Raw genomic sequence first — 21,181 nt, forward strand, 5'->3', positions numbered from 1 at the left:
TGTAAGGTCCTGGGGAATGCTGCTGAACAAACAGACCTTGAAGTACAGGTTCATTGTTCCTTGAAAGTGGAGTGGAAGGTAGATAGGGTAGTGAAGAAAGCATTTGGTGTGCTTGCCTTTGTTGGTCAGTGTATTCAGTACAGGAGTTAGAAGGTAATGTTGAGGCTGTACAGGACATTGGTTAGGCCACTTTTAGAATATTGGGTGCAATTCTAGTCCCCTGCTATCAGAAGGATATTGTGAAACTTGAAAGGGTTCTACAAAGATTTTCAAGGATGTTGCCAGGGGTGGAGGATTTGAGCTGCAGGCAGAGGCTGAACAGGCTGGAGCTATTTTCTCTGGAGCATCGGAGGCTAAGGGGGTGACCTTATAGAGGATCATAAAATCATGAGGGGCACAGATAGGGAAAATAGCGTTGGGTGAGTCCAAAACCAGAGGGAATAAGTTTAAGGTGAGAGGGGAAAGATATAAAAGGGACCTAAGGGACAACTTTTTCACACAGAGGGTGGTATGTGTATGGAATGAGCTGCAAGAGGATGTGGTGGAGGCTAGTAAAATTACAGCATTTAAAAGGCAGCTGGATGGGTATATGAATAGGAAGGGTTTAGAGAGATATGCACCAAGTGCTGGCAAATTGGACTAGGTTTATTTAGGAAATCTAGTTAGCATGGATGAGTTGGACTTGTTTCTGCGCTGTACATCTCTATGACCCATTATAAAGGGTTGATGAAAATGCTATTTCAATTGATTCACTAATACCCAAGGAAAAAGTGTATCATAACAATGAGATTTCCTTCAAAATCTACAATGTTGAACCTCAACTTGTTCACACTTTCTGGCCGCCTCTATTGAATACAATTAGTCAAATACTTGCCCAAAAACCTAAATAATATTTCAATCTTGCTTGTACAAAAATGAAATTGGACATTACTGAAAATTTTTGGAGTACTCTTGGTGTTATCTTCCTCGAATCACTTTCATCGCTTTGAAAGTCTACTTATCTCTCTGCCAACGTCTGTTTCATTTAGATTCTGAGCATCAGTGTGTTCTTAGTCTTTTTACAAAAGAAATTTAACGGCAAAATATTTTGGGGACATCGCACGCAAAAAAAATCCCATCTTAGTTAAAGGGAACATTACTATTAAGTGAAAATGAATCATATCTGCGGATCAGAGCTCTCAATTCGCTGCGAAAGTGTCTTGATCATTTCTGCCTATCTCTCGGCAGACACAAACCATCAGTGTCAAACAGAGATAGCCCCAGCTCCGCCTTCCCCTACAATAAATCATCGCCTCCAGCTCAAATGTACTTCTAGGGGCGGATGTCCCAGCCTGCAGTCTGTTTGATTGGGTCGGTGCAATTGTGAGATCGGCGAAAGACATTGCGGTTTCTTGTCCAGCGATGGTGTGTTTGGGCAGGAGCGCTGTCAGTCTGCATTGAGACTCACAGCTCCTTCCTCCAGCTTCTGTGCTGACTCTGCCTCAGCGCTGCATTCATATTCATGACAGGAAACCACGGCTGAAGCAGAAAGGACCGGAAAATACAGGAGAACAGAACAGACACACAGGGAGGGAGAGACAGAGAAGAAAAGGAAGAAAAAGTTATTAGTCCTGACGTCAAATGTAAACAAGATGGCGAAGGGGAGAGAGTGGGGAGGAGGGGAGACAGACAGTTTCAGGCTCCTGTTCCAGCCCAGCACTCTGCCTGTACTCCCTGCTCTGACCACGGTCACTGCCTTTTGTCTCTGACTGCCGGCAACTTTTTGTTTCTCCTTCTGTTGTCAATATAAAGGATTAATTACCGCCTCCCACCCACCCCCAAAGAAAAGCCAAACAAAATGCGCGAATCTCTCCAAACAACGGAAAAGGAACTGCCTGCAATGAAATGTTATAACTTCCTCCACATTGTGACAACTTGGAAGAACAGGAGCCAGACTTGAGTCCCACTTGGTGACACTGACTGGAGAGGAGCAGGGGGGTGGAGAGAGAGAGAGAGAGAGACAGAAACATCAGCTTTTCATTTAAAAAAAGAACATTTAAAGTTATTCATTCTGTAATGACTCTTTTTATCGAATTCCTCACGACCGACCAGAGAAAGATCTAGCATCAGTTTGCGATGGAGGAGTAGGTCTGCTGGAGCCGGGGCTGTGTTGGGAGGAGAGGGGGGGGAGAGGGTAGGGAGAGGGGGGGGGGAGAGGGTAGGGAGAGGGTAGGGGGAGTGGGGGGAGAGGGTAGGGAGAGGGGGGGAGAGGGTAGGGAGAGGGGGGGGAGAGGGTAGGGGGAGGGTAGGGGGAGTGGGGGGTGAACCCCTTCCTGAGGGACCATGGCAGTCAGGACTCGCCGACCATGGTTGAGTGTGGTGCTGGGGTTAGTGCTGGGGTTCACTGCCGCCTCATGGCTCATCGTGCCCAGGGTGGTGGAGACTAACGGCAAGAACAAAAAGATCTTCAACATCTGCTCGACGCTGCTGAACCGGGCGGGGATTGGCCGCGGTGCTGCTGCTGCTGCTGCTGCTGGGGGCTCCAGCTCTAACTCCAGGAACCTGGGCTGGCACAGGGACCAGCTACTGGTCAGTAAACTACCCAAAGGGCAGCAGAGCCAGCAGGAGGAGGAGGACGACGAGGAAGAAGCTGAGGAAGCTGCCAGGGCTAGGGGCAAACATTTCCTTTATGTCGGGGTCATGACGGCCAAGAAATACCTGGACTCGAGGGCGGTGGCTGCCTACAGGAGCTGGGCTCCCTCCATCCCGGGCAAAGTGGAGTTCTTCTCCAGCCAGGGCTCCCAGGACATTCCCCTCCCTGTGGCATTGCCTCTGGTCTCGCTGCCCGGGGTCGATGACTCTTACCCTCCCCAGAAGAAATCCTTCATGATGCTCAAGTACATGCATGACCGGTACCTGGAGCGATTCGAGTGGTTCATGCGGGCGGATGATGATGTCTACATCAAAGGCGAGAGGCTGGAGGAACTGCTGAGGTCCCTGAACAGCAGCCAGCCCCTGTACCTGGGGCAGACCGGCCTGGGTACCACTGAGGAACTGGGCAAACTCGCCCTCGAGCCCGGTGAGAACTTCTGCATGGGCGGCCCTGGCATGATCTTCAGCCGGGAGGTGTTGCGCCGGATGGTACCCCACATTGGCGAGTGTCTGGGGGAGATGTACACCAGCCATGAGGACGTGGAGATTGGCCGCTGTGTGCGGAGGTTCGCCAATACCCAGTGCGTCTGGTCCTATGAGGTGAGCACTCCAGAGACGGAGCTCTCAGCACCACACTCACACCCACCCCCCCCCCCCCCCCCCCCTTCCCCATATAGACCTCCACCCCAAATCCTGCATGCTCCACTCTCTCACTATCATACAGGTAGCCTGACCCCTGTTCTCTGAAACACTTCTCTACACTATCAAACCCCCTCAGTGATAACACAGGTTATTGGCATTTCCTACTCTTTGAGAACTGGTGCATAATTTCTAAAGCTTCTTCCAAAATAATCAGACCTCTGACCCATAATAAGAACATCTAACTGAATTGTATTTTTCAAAGTTTGAAGGGAATTTTTTTTGTTGTTATTTGGGGCTAAATAGTTTGAGCCAGAAGGTCTAAAGATCAATTTAAAATACTATTATCTCTTAGAATAATGATACAGCTTTGTCATTAAGTCAGTTTGCTGCTTTTGCCATCTTTTTAATTGGTTTCTGTGTGATAGTTAATAACAAAACATTCTTATTTTCGGGTATACAGTGTAACAGGCAAAGAATTTGCATGTTGTGTATTAGTTAAATAAGTGTGGCTTCAAAATCTTGCTGACAATCTCAACAGGTCAAAGCAGTTAACTTACAGTTGCCCTGTCATTTCACGAAAAATGAGTTGACTCACCTTACCTTCTATTGTTTATGTTTGTAATTCTTTCATTGTTCACAACGCCCTTCCACATGTGGCTTTGCTGTCACTTTCAGACTATTGTACTATTAAATGCAGTAATGAATTAAGCTAGCAACTCTGTAGTCATGCCTATTTGTATCATTATTTACTTTCACTATTGATGAATACAAACCAGTCTAAATACACGTAAACTGTATATGGATTTGAAATGTTAGGTGCAATGAGTGAGGGTTGCTAAAGCAACGGTTGCAAACTTAATCCATAATTTTAAAAATAAACCCAAATCTTTAAGATTTTCCTTTTTCTTTTTAAATAGTTTGTCTTTTATCTTAAAGGCAAGAATGAAATCCATACTATCTCTTTTGATACAAGTTAACAGTGAGTTTGAAGTATGGATTTAAACCTCTGATTAGAGAGTTTTAATTAGAAAGATCAGTTGGAGGATTGAATTCAAAAGTGACCTTCCAGTTCTGTGTAGATTCACTTTTCAATGGACAGTTTTGTACTAAAGATTAATCTTATCATATTTACAACAACACTGACATCATGCACAGGTTTGGGTCTGAGAGAGTTACACATTATAACTGTTTCAGACAGGAAGTCTTTAAGGGTCATTTGACTCCCCTGCATTCTTAATCAGGCTGAATCTCATTTCTTGAACCTGCCTAATTTCTTGAGGCTGATGAGGCTTCTTAATCCTTCACTTTGTTGCTTTGCCTACAGCTTTTTCTTTTAGTAAATAAAATTCGTCCTCTTATAATTGTTAATAAAATCCTTGTGCTGAAGTTTTGCACACAGCTGTGAATATTGCTTTGATCTTTTTTTCCCAGTCTAAATTTTTATCTGGTCTCCCCTCAATCTTGAGGCACAAAACTAGGGTTGCCAAAAGCAGAAAATATGTAATTTTTAGTGTTTATCACTTGATTCTTTGAATTTAAAAACAAATATTCATTCATGGCAGTTTTGTTTTGATCTTTGACGTATTTTATTTGATCTTTGATCTATTTTAGGCTGTAAATCTGTCCCATGTCAGTGCTACGTGTACATGTGTGTTTGTGAAATGTGGTAATATCTCAAGACTGTTAAACCTTAATTTGTATGAATTACAACTCAATTTCTAGAAGGATATGATTACTAATGTAATAATAGTATCGCATATATTGGGCTGTATCATTTAAGATTAGCATTTTCCTATCTCTGTACATTGTACCCTCCATTACAAATTTAAAGAGAAACACTCTTAATGTCTGCATCTACCATTCGATAGAAGGTCTTACAATGCATAAGATTATAGTGCAGCGCATTAAAAACATTGATGAATAGTACCTTTTGAGTGGCTGATTCAGGGCTGATCTCTCCACTGTATAACTTGCCCATTTCTTCTGGTTACTATAGAACAATACCTCTCATATGAGGTATCAATACAGATGGCCATAAAAGTCTCAAATACACTCAATTGTTTTGATGAATATTGTGTTTCACTTTCATATTTCTATCTTGTAAAATATTGATTCTTGAGTGCAAAGGCTTTTTTTTAAGGTACATACTTTGTGATACTTAACATTAACAGTGTAGTACTGAGTTATTCTTTTCACTGAAGAATAAAGTTGAGGGCCAGGGTAGCATGTCACTGAGTTTGATAATTTATTTCCCCTCCATCTATTGAAACTTTTTTTCAAATGAGTTATATGTGTATGTTCATCTTAGAACACTGCTGTGTGTCTTGCCATAGCTGCTCCATTTAATATTCAATAAACAACATGAACGTTTTCTTTTGAGCATAGATTATTAGATGTGTGAAGAAATGATCCAGTCAAAGATATTAATCTAGAATGTGTCCTTTAAGTTTTTGATTGTATCATGGCTAAGATACATTATAGCTATTGATTGATTTCCAAAACTTTCTCTTCAGTGATTTTTAGAACAATATTACAGTTGGGTTAGTATTATTTTAATACAATTTCAATGGCTCCAATAACTTCTGTCTCATTTAAATAAAATGTTACTGTACAAGGAAATGTATGATTGCATTTAGTCTGAAATGTTTTAAAACACTAACACTCAAACAGGAGAATAAAATATTGTAGAATTTCTCCTTTGGTAAATTTCAGAAATTATGTCCAAAATGTGCTTTTGAATTGCATTGATTGGGTTACAATCTAACTTTCTAATAAAATCTGTAATGATTCAGTACAACTGATAGTATGACAGATTATAATCATCATTTTGTTTATTTCCATTTTATAATGGCTTCTTGATGAATTTGGATATACTTTATTAATACAACTGAATATCACCAAAGGTAAACATTATTATCAAATGTCTCCTTCACCTGTGCGTAACCTGATTTGAAATCCATTTTTTAAAAAAAATGAATCTTTTACTATCTTCTTTGGTGTACGCTAGTCAGCTTTTTACTAAGTTATATATGAAAAGCTTTTAAAAGCAACCACCTACTAGCATCTGCTCAAGTTAAAACAAAAGCATGATTCGAAGAGCTTTGCTGAACCAATGTGCAAGGCTGCCAAATACAATGTCGACGTGACAGTCGGACCTTATCCAGGAGACTTTAATTTAAGACCAAGCTAAAAGGTATTTTTGGTTCGTCACATGGGTATTTTCCTGGTGGTGGAGGAAAAAATTTGTATATAATCTATTAGCAATCCTGTATTTTTTTCTGTGTCTCTATATGAAACAAAATATATCCACGGGTGATTTAGGGGAATATAGGACAAAGAGAAAAGAAAGGAAATGAAGGGTAGTTTTTGACATTTGCTGACTTTCTGCATTGGTTTAACAAACTTCATCCAGTTTATGCTGATATTACTTTGTGCAAGTAAGTGGAAACTCTATGACTATAGGGAAGAAGCGGAAGTGTTTATTAGTGTTTATTTTGTAATTGCATTGCATTCTTGGAACGCAGATCTGTTTGTTTTGTTTTTGGAGTTAACCTTTTCCAAAGGGTTAAATTATATTTTGAGAGATTTTTGTTTTACATAGAACATAGAAAAATACAGCGCAGTACAGGCCCTTTGGCCCTCGATGTTGCGCCGATCCAAGCCCACCTAACCTACACTAGCCCACTATCCTCCTTATGCCTATCCAATGCCCGTTTAAATGCCCATAAAGAGGGAGAGTCCACCACTGCTACTGGCAGGGCATTCCATGAACTCACGACTCGCTGAGTAAAGAATCTACCCCTAACATCTGACCTATACCTACCACCCCTTAATTTAAAGCTATGCCCCCTCGTAATAGCTGACTCCATACGTGGAAAAAGGGTCTCATGGTCAACCCTATCTAAACCCCTAATCATCTTGCATACCTCTATCAAGTCACTCCTAAACCTTCTTTTCTCCAATGAAAACAGCCCCAAGTGCCTCAGCCTTTCCTCATACGATCTTCCTACCATACCAGGCAACATCCTGATAAACCTCTTCTGCACCCATTCCAGTGCCTCCACATCCTTCCTATAGTATGGCGGCCGCACCAGAGTCTTATACAACTGCAACATGACCTCAGGACTCCGGAACTCAATTCCTCTACCAATAAAAGCCAGTACGCCATATACCTTCTTCACCGCACTATTTACCTGGGTGGCAACTTTCAGAGATCTGTGTACATGGACACCAAGATCCCTCTGCTCATCCACACTACCAAGTATCCGACCATTAGCCCAGTACCCCATCTTTTTGTTACTCATACCAAAGTGAATCACCTCACACTTACCCACATTGAACTCCATTTGCCACCTTTCTGCCCAGCTCTGCAGCTTATCTATATCCCGCTGTAACCTGACACATTCTTCCTCACTGTCAACAACTCCACCGACTTTTGTATCATCCGCAAACTTGCTCACCCAGCCTTCTAGCCCCTCCTCCAGGTCATTTATAAAAATGACAAACAGCAATGGTCCCAAAACAGATCCTTGCAGAACACCGCTAGTATCTGCACTCCAAGATGAACCTTTACCATCAACTACTATCCTCTGTCTTCTTCCAGCTAGCCAACTCCTAATCCAAACCTCCAACTCACCCTCAATGTCATACCTTCGTATTTTTTGCAGTAGCCTGCCATGGGGAACCTTATCAAATGCTTTACTAAAATCCATATACACCACATCTACCGCATTACCCTCGTCCACCTCCTTCGTCACCTTCTCAAAGAATTCAAAAAGGTTTGTGAGGCACGATCTGCCCTTCACAAAACCATGCTGACTATCCTTGATCACATTATTCCTATCCAGATGTTCATAAATCCTATCCCTTACAAATCTCTCTAAGACTTTGCCCACAACAGAAGTGAGGTTCACCAGCCTATAGTTACTAGGGTTATCCCTACTTCCCTTCTTGAACAAGGGAACCACATTTGACAATAGACAATAGACAATAGACAATAGATGCAGGAGTAGGCCATTCTGCCCTTCGAGCCTGCACCGCCATTCAATATGATCATGGCTGATCATTCCTAATCAGTATCCTGTTCCAGCCTTATCTCCATACCCCTTGACTCCACTATCTTTAAGAGCTCTATCCAATTCTTTCTTAAAAGAATCCAGAGACTGGGCCTCCACTGCCCTCTGGGGCAGAGCATTCCACACAGCCACCACTCTCTGGGTGAAGTAGTTTCTCCTCATCTCTGTCCTAAATGGTCTACCCCGTATTTTTAAGTTGTGTCCTCTGGTTCGGCACTCCCCCATCAACGGAAATATGTTCCCTCCTGCCAGAGTGTCCAGTCCTTTCATAAGCCTATACGTTTCAATCAGATCCCCTCTCAGTCTTCTAAACTCAAGGGTATACAAGCCCAGTTGCTTCAGTCTTTCCGTGTAAGGCAATCCTGCCATTCCAGGAATTGACCTCGTGAACCTACGCTGCACTCCCTCAATAGCCAGAATGTCTTTCCTCAAATTTGGAGACCAGAACTGTACACAGTACTCCAGGTGTGGTCTCACCAGGGCCCTGTACAGCTGCAGAAGCACCTCTTTGCTTCTATACTCCATCCCTCTTGTTATGAAGGCCAGCATGCTATTAGCCTTCTTCACGACCTGCTGTACCTGCATGCTTGCCTTCATTGACTGGTGGACAAGAACACCCAGATCTCTCTGAACAGCCCCTTTACCTAATTTGATACCATTGAGGTAGTAATCTGCCTTCCTGTTCTTGCCACCAAAGTGGATAACCAGACATTTATCCACATTAAACTGCATCTGCCATGCATCTGCCCACTCACCTAACTTGTCCAGGTCATCCTGTAATCCCCTAACATCCTCATCACATTTCACCCTACCACCTAGCTTTGTGTCATCAGCAAATTTGCTAATGTTATTGCTGATACCATCTTCTATATCATTTACATATATTGTAAAAAACTATCCTCCAGTCTTCTGGCACTATTCCTGTAGACAACGAGGACATAAAAATCAAGGCCAATGGCTCTGCAATCTCCTCCCTTGCTTCCCAGAGAATCCTAGGATAAATGCCATCAGGCCCAGGGGACTTATCTATTTTCACCCTTTCCAGAATTTCCAACACCTCTTCCCTACATACCTCAAACCCGTCCATTCTAATTAATTGTGACTCAGTATTCTCATTGGCAACAATATCCTGTTCCTGAGTGAATACTGACGAAAAATATTCATTCAGTGTCTCCCCAATCTCTTCAGCCTCCACACGCAACTTCCCACTACTATCCTTGACTGGACCTATTCCTACCCTAGTCATTCTTTTATTCCTGACATACCTATAGAAAGCCTTTGGGTTTTCCCTAATCCTACCAACTAAGGACTTTTCATGTCCCCTCCTTGCTGCTCTTAGCTCTCTCTTCAGATCCTTCCTGGCTACCTTTATAACTCTCAATCGCTCCAATTGAACCTTCATGCCTTATCTTCACATAGGCCTTTAACAAGGGATTCCAACTCCTTATTAAACCACGGCTCCCTCACACGACCCTTTCCTCCCTGCCTGACAGGTACATACTTATCAAGGACACTCAATAGTTGCTCCTTGAACAAGCTCCACATATCAATTGCGCCCTTGCCTTGAAGCCTACTTTTCCAAGCCATGCATCCTAAGTCGTGCCTCACCGCATCATAATTTCCCTGCCCCCAGCTATAACTCTTGCCCTGAAGTGCACACTTATCCCTCTCCATCTCTAGAGTAAAAGTCACCAAATTGTGGTCACTGTCCCCAAAGTGCTCACCTACCTCCAATTCTAACACCTGGCCTGGTTCGTTACCCAGAACCAAATCCAGTATGGCCTCACCTCTTGTTGGCCTGTCTACATATTGTAAGGAAACCCTCCTGCACACATTGGACAAACACCACCCATCTAATGAACTCGAGCTATAGCTTTCCCAGTCAATATCAGGAAAGTTAAAGGCCCCCATCACAACCACCCTGTTACTTTCACACTTCTCTTGAATCATCCTCGCAATCCTTTCTTCTACGTCTCTTGGACTATTAGGAGGCCTGTAGAAAACTCCGAACATGGTGACCTCGCCTTTCCTATTCCTAACCTCAGCCCAAACTACCTCAGATGGCGAGTCTTCATCCATCATCCTTTCCTCTGCTGTAATACTATCTTTGACAAGCAATGCCACACCTTCCCCTCTTTTACCCCCACCTCTGACCCTACTAAAACATTTAAACCCTGGAAGCTGCAACAGCCAATCCTGTCCCTGTTCTACCCATGTCTCCATAATAGCCACAACATCGAAATCCCAGGTACCAACCCACGCTGCAAGTTCACCTACCTTATTTCTTATACTTCTTGCATTGAAGTATACACACTTCAAGCCACTTTCCTATTTACAGGCACCCTCCTTTGAGATTGATGCCATGTTCCTAACCTCCCTACACTGCAGGTCCTGCACCCTAAAGCTACAGTCTAGGTTCCCATGCCCCTGCAGAGTTAGTTTAAACCCCCTCCCCCCAAGAGCACTAGCAAACCTCTCCCCAAGGATACTGGTGCCCCTCAGGTTCAGGTGTAGAACATCCTGTTTATACAGGTCCCACCTTCCCCAGAAAGAACCCCAGTTATCCAGAAACCCAAATCCCTCCCTCCTGCGCCATCCCTGTAGCCACGCATTTAACTGTTCTCTCTCCCTATTCCTTGACTCTCTATCACGTGGCACGGGAAACAAACCAGAGACAACTCTGTTTGTTCTAACTCTGAGCTTCCAACCTAGATCCCTGAAAGCCTGCCTAACATCCTCATACCTCCTCCTACCCATGTCGTTGGTGCCAATATGGACCACGACTTCAGTCTGCTCCCCGTCCCCCTTAAGGACCCGGAAAACACGATCAGAGATGTCACGTACCCTTGCACCTGGGAGGTAACATACCAAACGTGAGTCTCTCTCGCCCCCACAAAACCGCCTATCTGTGGCCCGAACTATCGAGTCCCCAATAACTACTGCTCTGCTCTTCTCCACCCTTCCCTTCTGAGCAACGGGGACAGGCTCCGTGCCAGAGGCCTGAACCCCATTGCTTACCACTGGTAAGTCGTTCCCCCCCCACCCCCCCCACAAGTATCCAAAATGGTATACTTGTTCTTGAGGGGAACGGCCGCAGGGGGTCCCTGCACTGGCTGCTTCCTCCCAGTCCCCCTCACTGTCACCCATCTGTCTGCAATCTTTGGAGTTACTACTTCCCTAAAGGTCCGATCTATGACCCTCTCTGCCTCCCGAATGATCCTAAGTTTATCCAACTCCAGCTCCAGTTCCCTAACACAGTCTTTCTAGTTGAGTTGTCTTAACAGATAATGAACAATGGTTCTAAAAATTGAATTCAGAACTGTAGTATTATTGATTTTGTGTGGCAAGTTTAAGCCAGGTCAATTGATTGAGTATGATATTCCATTGTATAATGCAAGGATATCTGTCAATGAAAACATTGGTCTGGCACTTCCTTGTATTATTGAGAATGACAAGGATGTAAGAGCTGCTTTGTAAATTTTTACCTAAGGAGAACAATTCTGTTAACCTTTTCCTGTTAGGTTGAAAGGAAAGGCTGGTAGGTATAGGGGATTGAGGTTTCAGTTAAGAAAAAGAAGGAAGCATATGTCAGGTATAGACAGGATAGATTGAGTGAATCCTTAGAGTATAAAAGAAGTAGGAGTGCACTTAAGAGGGAAATTAGGAGGGCAAAAAGGGGACACGAAATAGCTTTGGCAAGTAGAATTAAGGAGAATTCAAAGAGTTTTTACAAATACCTTAAGAACAAAAGGGTAACTAGGGAGAGAATAGGGCCCCTCAAAGATCAGCAAGACAATCTTTGTGTGGAACCGCAGAAAATGAGGGAGATACTAAATGAGTATTTTGCATCAGTATTTACTGTGGGAAAGGACATGGAAGATATAGAATGTAGGGAAATAAATGGTCACAACTTGAAAAGTGTCCATATTACAGAGGAGGTTCTGGATGTCTTGAAATGCGTAAAATTGGATAAGTCCCCAGGACCTGATCAGGTGTACCCTAGAACTCTGTGGGAAACTAGAGAAGTGATTGCTGGGCCTCTTGCTGAGATATTCGTATCATCGATATACACAGGTGAAATGCAGGAAGACTGGAGCTTGGCTAACCTGGTGCCCCTGTTTAATAAAGGTGGTAAGGAATAGCCAGGGAGCTATAGACCAGTGAGCCTGATATTGGTGGTGGACAAGTTGTTGGAGGGAATCCTGAGGGACAGGATGTACATGTATTTGGAAAGGCGACGACTGATTAGGGATAGTCAACATGGCTTTGTGCGTGGGAAATCATGTCTCACAAACTTGAGCTTCTTGAAGAAGTAACAAAGAGAATTGACGAGGGCAGGGCGGTAGATGTGATCTATATGGACTTCAGTAAAGCGTTCGACAAGGTTCCCCATAGGAGACTGGTTAACAAGGTTAGATCTCACGGAATACAGGGAGAACTAGCCATTTGGATACAGAACTGGCTCAAAGGTAGAAGACAGAGGATGGTGGTGGAGGGTTGTTTTTCAGACTGGAGGCCTGTGACCAGTGGAGTGCCACAAGGATCACTACTGGATCCAATATTTTTCATCATTTATATAAATGATTTGGATGTGAGCATAAGAGGTACAGTTAGTAAGTTTGCAGATGACACCAAAATTGGAGGTGTAGTGGACAATGAAGAAGGTTACCTCAGATTAGAATGGGACCTTGATCAGATGGGCCAGTGGGCTGAGAAGTGGCAGATGGAGTTTAATTCAGATAATTGCGAGGTGTTGCAAATTGGGAAAGCAAATCTTAGCAGGACTTATACACTTAGTGTTCAGGTCGTAGGGAGTGTTGCTGAAGAAAGAGACCTTGGAGTGCAGGTTCATAGCTCCTTGAAAGTGGAAGTCGCAGGTAGATAGGATAGTGAAGAAGGCATTTGGTATGCTTTCTTTTATTGGTCAGAGTATTGAGTACAGGAGTTGGGAGGTCATGTTGCGGTGTACAGGACATTGGTTAGGCCACTGTTGGAATATTGTATGCAATTCTGGTCTCCTTCCTATTGGAAAGATGTTGTGAAACTTGAAAGGGTCCATAAAGGATTTACAAGGATGTTGCCAGGGTTGGAGGATTTGAGCTACAGGGAGAGGCTGAATAGGCTGGGGCTGTTTTCCCTGAAGCGTCGGAGGCTGAGGGGTGATCTTATAGAGGTTTACAAAATTGAGGGGCATGGATAGGGTAAATAGGCAAAGTCTTTTCTCTGAGGTCGGGGAATTCAGAACTAGAGGGCATAAGTTTAGGGTGAGGTGGGGAAAAATAGAGACCTGAGGGGCAACTTTTTCATTCAGAGGGTGGTACATATATGGAATGAGCTGCCAGAGGAATTGCAACATTTAAGAGGCATTTGGATGGGTATATAAATAGGAAGGGTTTGGAGGGATATGGGCCAGGTGCTGGCAGGTGGATTTAGATTGGGTTGGAATATCTGGTTGGCATGGATGGGTTGGATCGAAGGGTCTGTTTCTGTGCTGTGCATCTCTATGACTCTTTTACAATTGACAAAGTTTGCATTTCTTAGAATGTTGCAAAACACATCTTTATCATTTGTGGTGTTTTTGAATTGCATCTGCAAAATCCTACTTAGCACGCTATCATTACTCCTCCACTCCCCATCTATCATTCCTTCATTTTACAGTAGTGCTGAACTATGGCCAGAATTTAAGATGTGGAGGTGCTGGTGTTGGACTGGACTGGACAAAATCAGAAGTCACACAACACTAGCTTATCATGTAACATGTTTATTTCAAATCACAAAACTTCAGAGCACTGCTGTTTTGTCAGGTGAAGTGACCTGACAAAGGAGCAACACTCCAAAAGCTTGTGATTTCAAACAAACCTGTCAGACAATAATCTGGTATCGTGTAACTTCTGACAGAAATTAAAAGGCACAGAATCCAAACTCAGTTTTGAGGTTTTTTTAGAACAATTGCTTTAGTCACGTTTTTTGAAATTTCCTTCGGTTAATGGAATAGGAGGGTCATTGTCAATCGACTTAACAACACAACAGTGAGTGTGTTGTGGTTCTGTTCGCCGAGCTGGGAATTTCTGGTGCAGACGTTTCGTCCCCTGTCTAGGTGACATCCTCAGTGCTTGGGAGCCTCCTGTGAAGCGTTTCTGTGATGTTTCCTCCGGCATTTGTAGTGGTTTGAATCTGCCGCTTCCGGTTGTCAGTTCCAGCTGTCTGCTGCATGTGTGAATACTAAGGATAGCTGGTCGTGTCGTTTCGTGGCTAGTTGGTGTTCGTGGATGCGGATCATTAGCTGTCTTCCTGTTTGTCCTATGTAGTGTTTTGTGCAGTCCTTGCATGGGATTTTGTACACTACATTGGTTTTGCTCATGCTGGGTATCGGGTCCTTCGTTCTGGTGAGTTGTTGTCTGAGAGTGGCTGTTGGTTTGTGTGCTGTTATGAGTCCTAGTGGTCACAGTAGTCTGGCTGTCAGTTCGGAAATGCTCTTGATGTATGGTAGTGTGGCTAGTCCTTTGGGTTGCGGCATGTCCTCGTTCCGTTGTCTTTCCCTTAGGCATCTGTTGATGAAATTGCGGAGGTATCTGTTTTTGGCGAATACATTGTAGAGGTGTTCTTCTTCCTCTTTTTTTGCAGTTCTGTGTACTGCAGTGTGTTGTGGCCCTTTTGAATAGTGTCTTGATGCAACTTCTTTTGTGTGTGTTGGGGTGGTTGCTTTCGTAGTTCAGGACTTGGTCTGTGTGTGTGTCTTTCCTGTAAACCTTTGTGGTGCATTCTCCGTTCGGTGTTCTCTGTACCATCACATCTAGGAATGGGAGTTGGTTGTCCTTTTCTTCCTCTCTCGTGAATCGGATTCCTGTGAGTGTGGCGTTGATGATCTGGTGTGTGTTCTCTATTTCTGTGTTTTTAATGATTACAAAGATGTCATCCACATATCTGACCCAGAGTTTGGGTTGAATTTGCGGTACGACTGTTTGTTCTAATCTTTGCATCACCGCTTCTGCTATGAGTCCAGAGATGGGTGAGCCCATGGGTGTGCCGTTGATTTGTTCATATATTTGATTGTTGAATGTGAAATGTGTTGTGAGGCACAGGTCCAGTAGTTTGACTATGCCGTCTTTGTTGGTAGGTTCAAAGTCATGTTGTCTGTTCTGTATGTCCAGCAGGTTGGCTATTGTTTCTCTGGCTAGGGTTTTGTCGATAGAGGTGAACAGTGCCGTTACATCGAATGAGACCATGGTTTCTTCCTTGTCTATGTGTATATTTTTGATGATGTCCAAGAATTCCTGTGTCGATTGTATAGATTGTCTGGATCCGCTGATCAGGTGTTTCAGTTTCTGCTGTAGTTCTGTGGCCAGTTTGTGTGATGGTGTCCCTGGTAGTGATACTATGGGTCTGAATGGGATGTCTGGTTTGTGCACTTTAGGTAGTCCGTAGAATCTGGGGGTGTTGTTGCTTTCAGGTTTCATTCTCTGTAGGTCAACCGTGGTTATCTGTCCATTTTTTTTTGTAGATTCCTCAGTGTGTTGTTTATCCTATTGGTGAGTTGTGGAGTGGGGTCAAACTCCTTCTTTTGGTAGGTGTTGGTATCTGCAAGTAGTTGTTGTGCTTTTTGGATGTACTTTGCTTTGTCCGGGATGACCGTCATTCTGCCTTTGAGGCAAAAACAATGCCTGCAGATGCTGGAAACCAGATTCTGGATTAGTGGTGCTGGAAGAGCACAGCAGTTCAGGCAGCATCCAAGTAGCTTTGAAATCGACCTTTCGGACAAAAGCCCTTCATCAGGAATAAAGTGCTTTTGTCCGAAACGTCGATTTCGAAGTCATTCTGCCTTTGTCTGCTGGTAGTATGATTATGTTCTTATAGTTTCTTAGTGATTTTAGTGCTTCCCTCTCCTTGGTGTTGAGGTTATGTGTTTGTCTTTTCATTGTTATAAGAGGTACGATACTTTCTCACTGTTTGTTGTGTCTCTTCTGTCAGTCCATTGTTCCTGAGTGTGCATTCTAGTGCTGCTAGGAAGTCTGCTGTCTTGGCGTCCCTGTGATTGTAGTTGAGTCCCTTGGCCAGTATTGTTCTTTCCGTGTCTGTGAGCTGTCTGTGGGAGAGGTTTCCAACCCAGGTGTGTGTTGTGGTGTCCTCTCTGTGTGTTAGTTTGGCCATTTTTTCTTTTAGTGCCGTTGTTTTGCGGTGTGTGGTCCTGTTCTGTCCTATGGTGGCGGCCCGTTCTATGGTCCAGGTCCATTCCTGATTGGTTTTTGAAATTAATGATTTTTAGAGCGCAATTTCTTGTCTGTATTTGTGAAGTCTGTTGTGAGTGTCTGTAATTATTATCTGGATCATCCTGAATCCGTTCTGTCTGGCTGTGTCCCTGGCTTGTGGATTGTTGACTGGTGGTCTGTATCTGACACATGGTGGAAGGATTCGATTCTTTCGGCATTTGTGCAGGAACCGGAGTTGTTTGTATGTGGCGCTCAGGCGGTTGGCACAAGATTCCCATTTCCTGGCTTGTCTTAGCGTCTCTCGCCCACAGGTGTTCAAAGTTTGTGAGAAGATTTGTTGCTCGGGTGCTCGTTGTTGTGGTTCTGTTCGCCGAGCTGGGAATTTCTGGTGCAGACATTTCGTCCCGTCTAGACACTACTAATTCTTGGACACTACTATTATAGGACAAGCTAAACAGAACAGCCAGGGAATTCCTAGAGGCATGGCACTCATCCACAGATTCAATCAATAAGCACATCGACCTGGACCCAATATACCGGCCACTGGACAGCTGGAACTGACAATCAGAAGCGGCAGATCTAAACCGCTACAAATGCCGGAGAAAGATCACAGAAGCACTTCACAAGAGGCTCCCAAGCACTGAGGGTGTCACCGAGACAGGGGACGAAACGTCTGCACCAGAAATTCCCAGCTCGGCGAACAGAACCACAACAACGAGCACCCGAGCTACAAATCTTCGCACAAACTTTGAACAGTGAGTGTGCAGAAGGTTAACTTTCGTACCAGCATGCATTCTTCCACGTTTAGTGCTGTGACTAGAGCCTTTATGATGCCATAATTGAGTGGCAAGTAGTGAAGATGATAAAAACTGACTACAATAAGATTGAAGCTTGCAGAACAGGTAGATGGGTTTTAATGCAGGGAAGTGCAAGGGGATGCATTTCAACAGAAAGGATAAGGTGAGGCAAGATAAACTTCTAACATTGCTCTAAAGAATGTGCATGGACAAAGAGACCTTGGGTGCACATGTAAAGATCTCTCAAAGGTAATAGGACATTCATAAGAGAATGATTCACAAAGCATATGAAATCTTGTGCTTCATATTTAGAAGTTTGGAGAACAAAATTAAGGATGTTATGTTAATCTTTATAAGATACTGCTTTGGCTACAATTAGAATATTGCATCCAGTTTTGCTCATCACCTCTTTAGAAAGGATGTCTGGCATTGTTTCTGTTGGAACAAAAGAGGTGGAGGGAGATTCAATTGAGATGTACATGATTATAATAGGTTTGGATAAATTTAGCCACAATGGACCCTATTAGCTTGCAAGTTCCCCTCCATACTATGTGCCATCCCTGACTTGGCAATATATCAGTTTAGGGAAGAAGCTTCTTTATGCTGTGAGTGATACATACTGCCTTCTAAAGGTTTTGAATTTTCACGGCAATGGAATCTGATTTCTTTAAAAAATTGAGAACTCTGACAGCTCTCATTTTCTTAGACCTGCTTTACGTAAAGGAAATAAGTAAGGCCATAAGAAATAGGAGTGGAAATAAAGCCATTCGGGCCATCGAGTCCGCTCCGCCATTCAATCATGGCTGATGGGCATTTCAACGCCACCTACCCGCAGTTTCCCAGTATCCCTTAAATCCTTGCAAGATCAAGAATTTATCAATCTCTGTCTTGAAGACATTTACGTCCCGGCCTCCACTGCGCTCCGTGGTAGTGAATTCCACAGGCCCACCACTCTCTGGCTGAAGAAATGTCTCCTCGTTTCCATCCGTAATTGATTCCCTCTAATTCTAAGGCTGTGCCTATGGGTCCTAGTATCCCCACCTGATTGAAACAAATTCCCAGCATCCACCCTTTCTAAGCCATGCATTATCTTGTAAGTTTCTATTAGATCTTCCCTCAACCTTCTGAACTCTAACAAATACAATCCCAGAATCCTCAGCCGTTCATGATATGTTCGGCCTACCATTCCAGGGATCATCCGTGTGAATCTCCGCTGGACACGCTCCAGTGCCAGTATGTCCTTCCTGAGGTGAGGGGCCCAAAACTGGACACAGTACTCCAAATGGGGCCTAACCAGAGCTTTATAAAGTCTCAGTAGCACATCACTACTTTTATATTTTATAAGTGATACATTTGAGGCTGTTAATCCATTTTAAGATCATTAAGACAAAATAGAAGGAAGTTGATGTGTGTCCACAGTCTGGTCTTGATCATTTCCACTGATTTCCACTTACTAACATTTCTCAGGGTTCATACTAATGATTTTTCAGGAAATGTGCTCGGGCATTTTAGGTGTAAATCAGGTTAAGGAATTTGTGGCTGATTCTTGTTTTGAATTAATTGTCTCAGGCTAAATTGGGCTGCGAAGGGAAAGGCAAAAAGTTTTTTCCTTTTTGATTTTCCATTTATAATTTACAGCCATTTAGCAGCTGAGTCACCCATGTCATTCTTGGCAGATATCCCAATGGAAATAGTAGAAACCAAGACACAGTTCTTTACCTTTTTCAATTAGCAAATAAGCTTTGTGGCATGAATACAAGGAAGAAGGTGAACATCAAGCAATAAAAGGGATTGGGGAAAGACTGATTGGTTATGAATTCCAGAGGCCTTCTTTTTTAATTTTAGTATTACCATTAATGTGTATTATTTTGATCTTCAATCATGCTATGTTTGAGAATGGCTGCACATTATCTATTCCATAGTCTCTCTGAACCTGAGAATCCTTTATTGTGAACTGACATAAGTGTTTACAAAATGCTAATAATGCATATGCACTAAAACATAGCGTTTTAAGTACATAGAGCTAAGTGGAATCGAGAGGCTTATCATTTAAACATGTCTTTCAATGAAACCCCATAACCTGATTAAATGGGTTGAAATATTCAGTTATAACCAAACAGCACCTTGTTTAAATATTGTTTGTGTTTAAAATTTATTTGTAGAAATGATCTTTTTCTTAACTTTTTTTTACAGAATTCTAATAGTGAATACCTTGGGAAGGCTATCATGATTAACAAATATTTCTACCTGTGATGCAGCGAACAGGTTATATGTCAGAAAGACAGTGAATTAATCTGTAAATTAGATTGCAAGTGAACGCGAGTGTATGGCTGGATCTCTGCTTGGAATTGAATTATTACAAAGTAATGAATGCTTTGCTCTGCGTGAGATGTACCCAAAATAAATTAACTGACGTGCCTTTTATAATCTTCGCTTAGCTGATTTGTGCAGTTGCAAAAATGCATTGTGTCTCAATAGCACATCGAGTTTTTAAAATAAATTACCTGAATTTTAGGAATGATGTACATTTCCAATATCATGTACGGTGAACACCATTCAGTTAGTTATAACATGGCTTGGTGCTGTCTTCTAATTCTCATTTATATCTCTGAATCAGCAGGATAGTGAGAGATGAAATTTACACTGCCAATGATTTGTGGCACTGATGGTGATTTGTTTTTTAACCTCCTTTAGTAGTTTACACATCAATTTCTCAGCTGAATTGATTTAATATTATCAAAACCTGATTAGATAGTGGCACTTGAGAAAGATCTTCCAATCTGTTCCACTCTAGGCATCACCAAATGTTATGTCAAGTAACTTACGTTGGAGTTGTCCCAGTTTCACACTGGGATACCCCACACAAACTTGAGGCCCAGTTCTTAAACCATCCTCTCATTAGTTATGTTAATGACCACAATTATCCAGTGTTTACTCTTTTTTTAAAAAATTTAATTTGATTTATTATCACATATACCTAAAGTATAGTGAAATATTTTGTTTTACAAGTAGTATAGGCAGATCATAGCAAACAAGAATCAAGCAAACATAGGGTTTTAGAATGAGATATGCAAGGTTATACTGAACAGGATATGCACAAAGCAAGATCAACATTATTTGAAATTAGAGAAGTTCATTCATCAGTCTAATAACAGCAGAGAAGAAGGTGTTCTTGAACCTGCTGATGTGTGTGTTCAAGCTTCTGTATCTTCCACCTGATTGGAGAGGTTGGAAGAGAGCATTACTCGGGTAGGAACGTGTTCTTTCACTGAATTGTTGAAAATTGTGATCTGGACACATCCCCATAATGGTGACTTTGTTCTTTTTACTTAATGTATCATTTTGAGAGTTGGGTATGAGTTTGTTTTGTTGGATTTTAACTCTAATGGGTATCACAGATTTACGTGACATTATTACAATTGTTTTTCAAATGGAGCTTTTCTTTGCCAGGTATTCGCTCTCTTTATTTTTAATGCTCATTATTGTAATTCTGAAGTCTCTGATAAAGCTCAGGCTAGTATTTCTTTTGTGGAGGAAGGGTTCCTGATAATGATGGCAATGGGTATCCTATTAACATGTTTTGAGATCTTGCTATGTATTCATCTCCAGCCACAGTCAGTGCATTACTAAACACAGTCAGTTACTGGAATTATTGATCAATACTAAAGCTAACTTTCCTCAACCCAGATTCTTGTTTTTCTCCAGCTTATTATACGATACTTTGTAAGCAGCCATGATAAAGGACATGTTTTACCACTGGTATAGGTCAAGATTCAATCAATTTTCATAATTTACTTCATAACATGGTTAAGGCAATTTTTCAGAAGTC

General features: G+C 42.6%; 1 protein-coding gene across 1 annotated transcript in view; it reads left to right on the forward strand.

Moving 5' to 3' along the window:
* Nucleotides 1-2,294: 2,294 nt before the first annotated feature.
* LOC140492215 (chondroitin sulfate synthase 1-like) overlaps nucleotides 2,295-21,181 on the forward strand; it is a 301,366-nt gene continuing 282,479 nt past the window's right edge. The window contains exon 1 of the mRNA XM_072591115.1: nucleotides 2,295-3,231. Within this exon, the coding sequence (XP_072447216.1) occupies nucleotides 2,323-3,231 (909 nt within the window). The 5' untranslated portion in view covers nucleotides 2,295-2,322. The remainder of the gene's footprint in view (nucleotides 3,232-21,181) is intronic.

This window comes from Chiloscyllium punctatum, chromosome 2 (assembly GCF_047496795.1).
Source record: "Chiloscyllium punctatum isolate Juve2018m chromosome 2, sChiPun1.3, whole genome shotgun sequence".
NCBI lineage: Eukaryota > Metazoa > Chordata > Chondrichthyes > Orectolobiformes > Hemiscylliidae > Chiloscyllium > Chiloscyllium punctatum.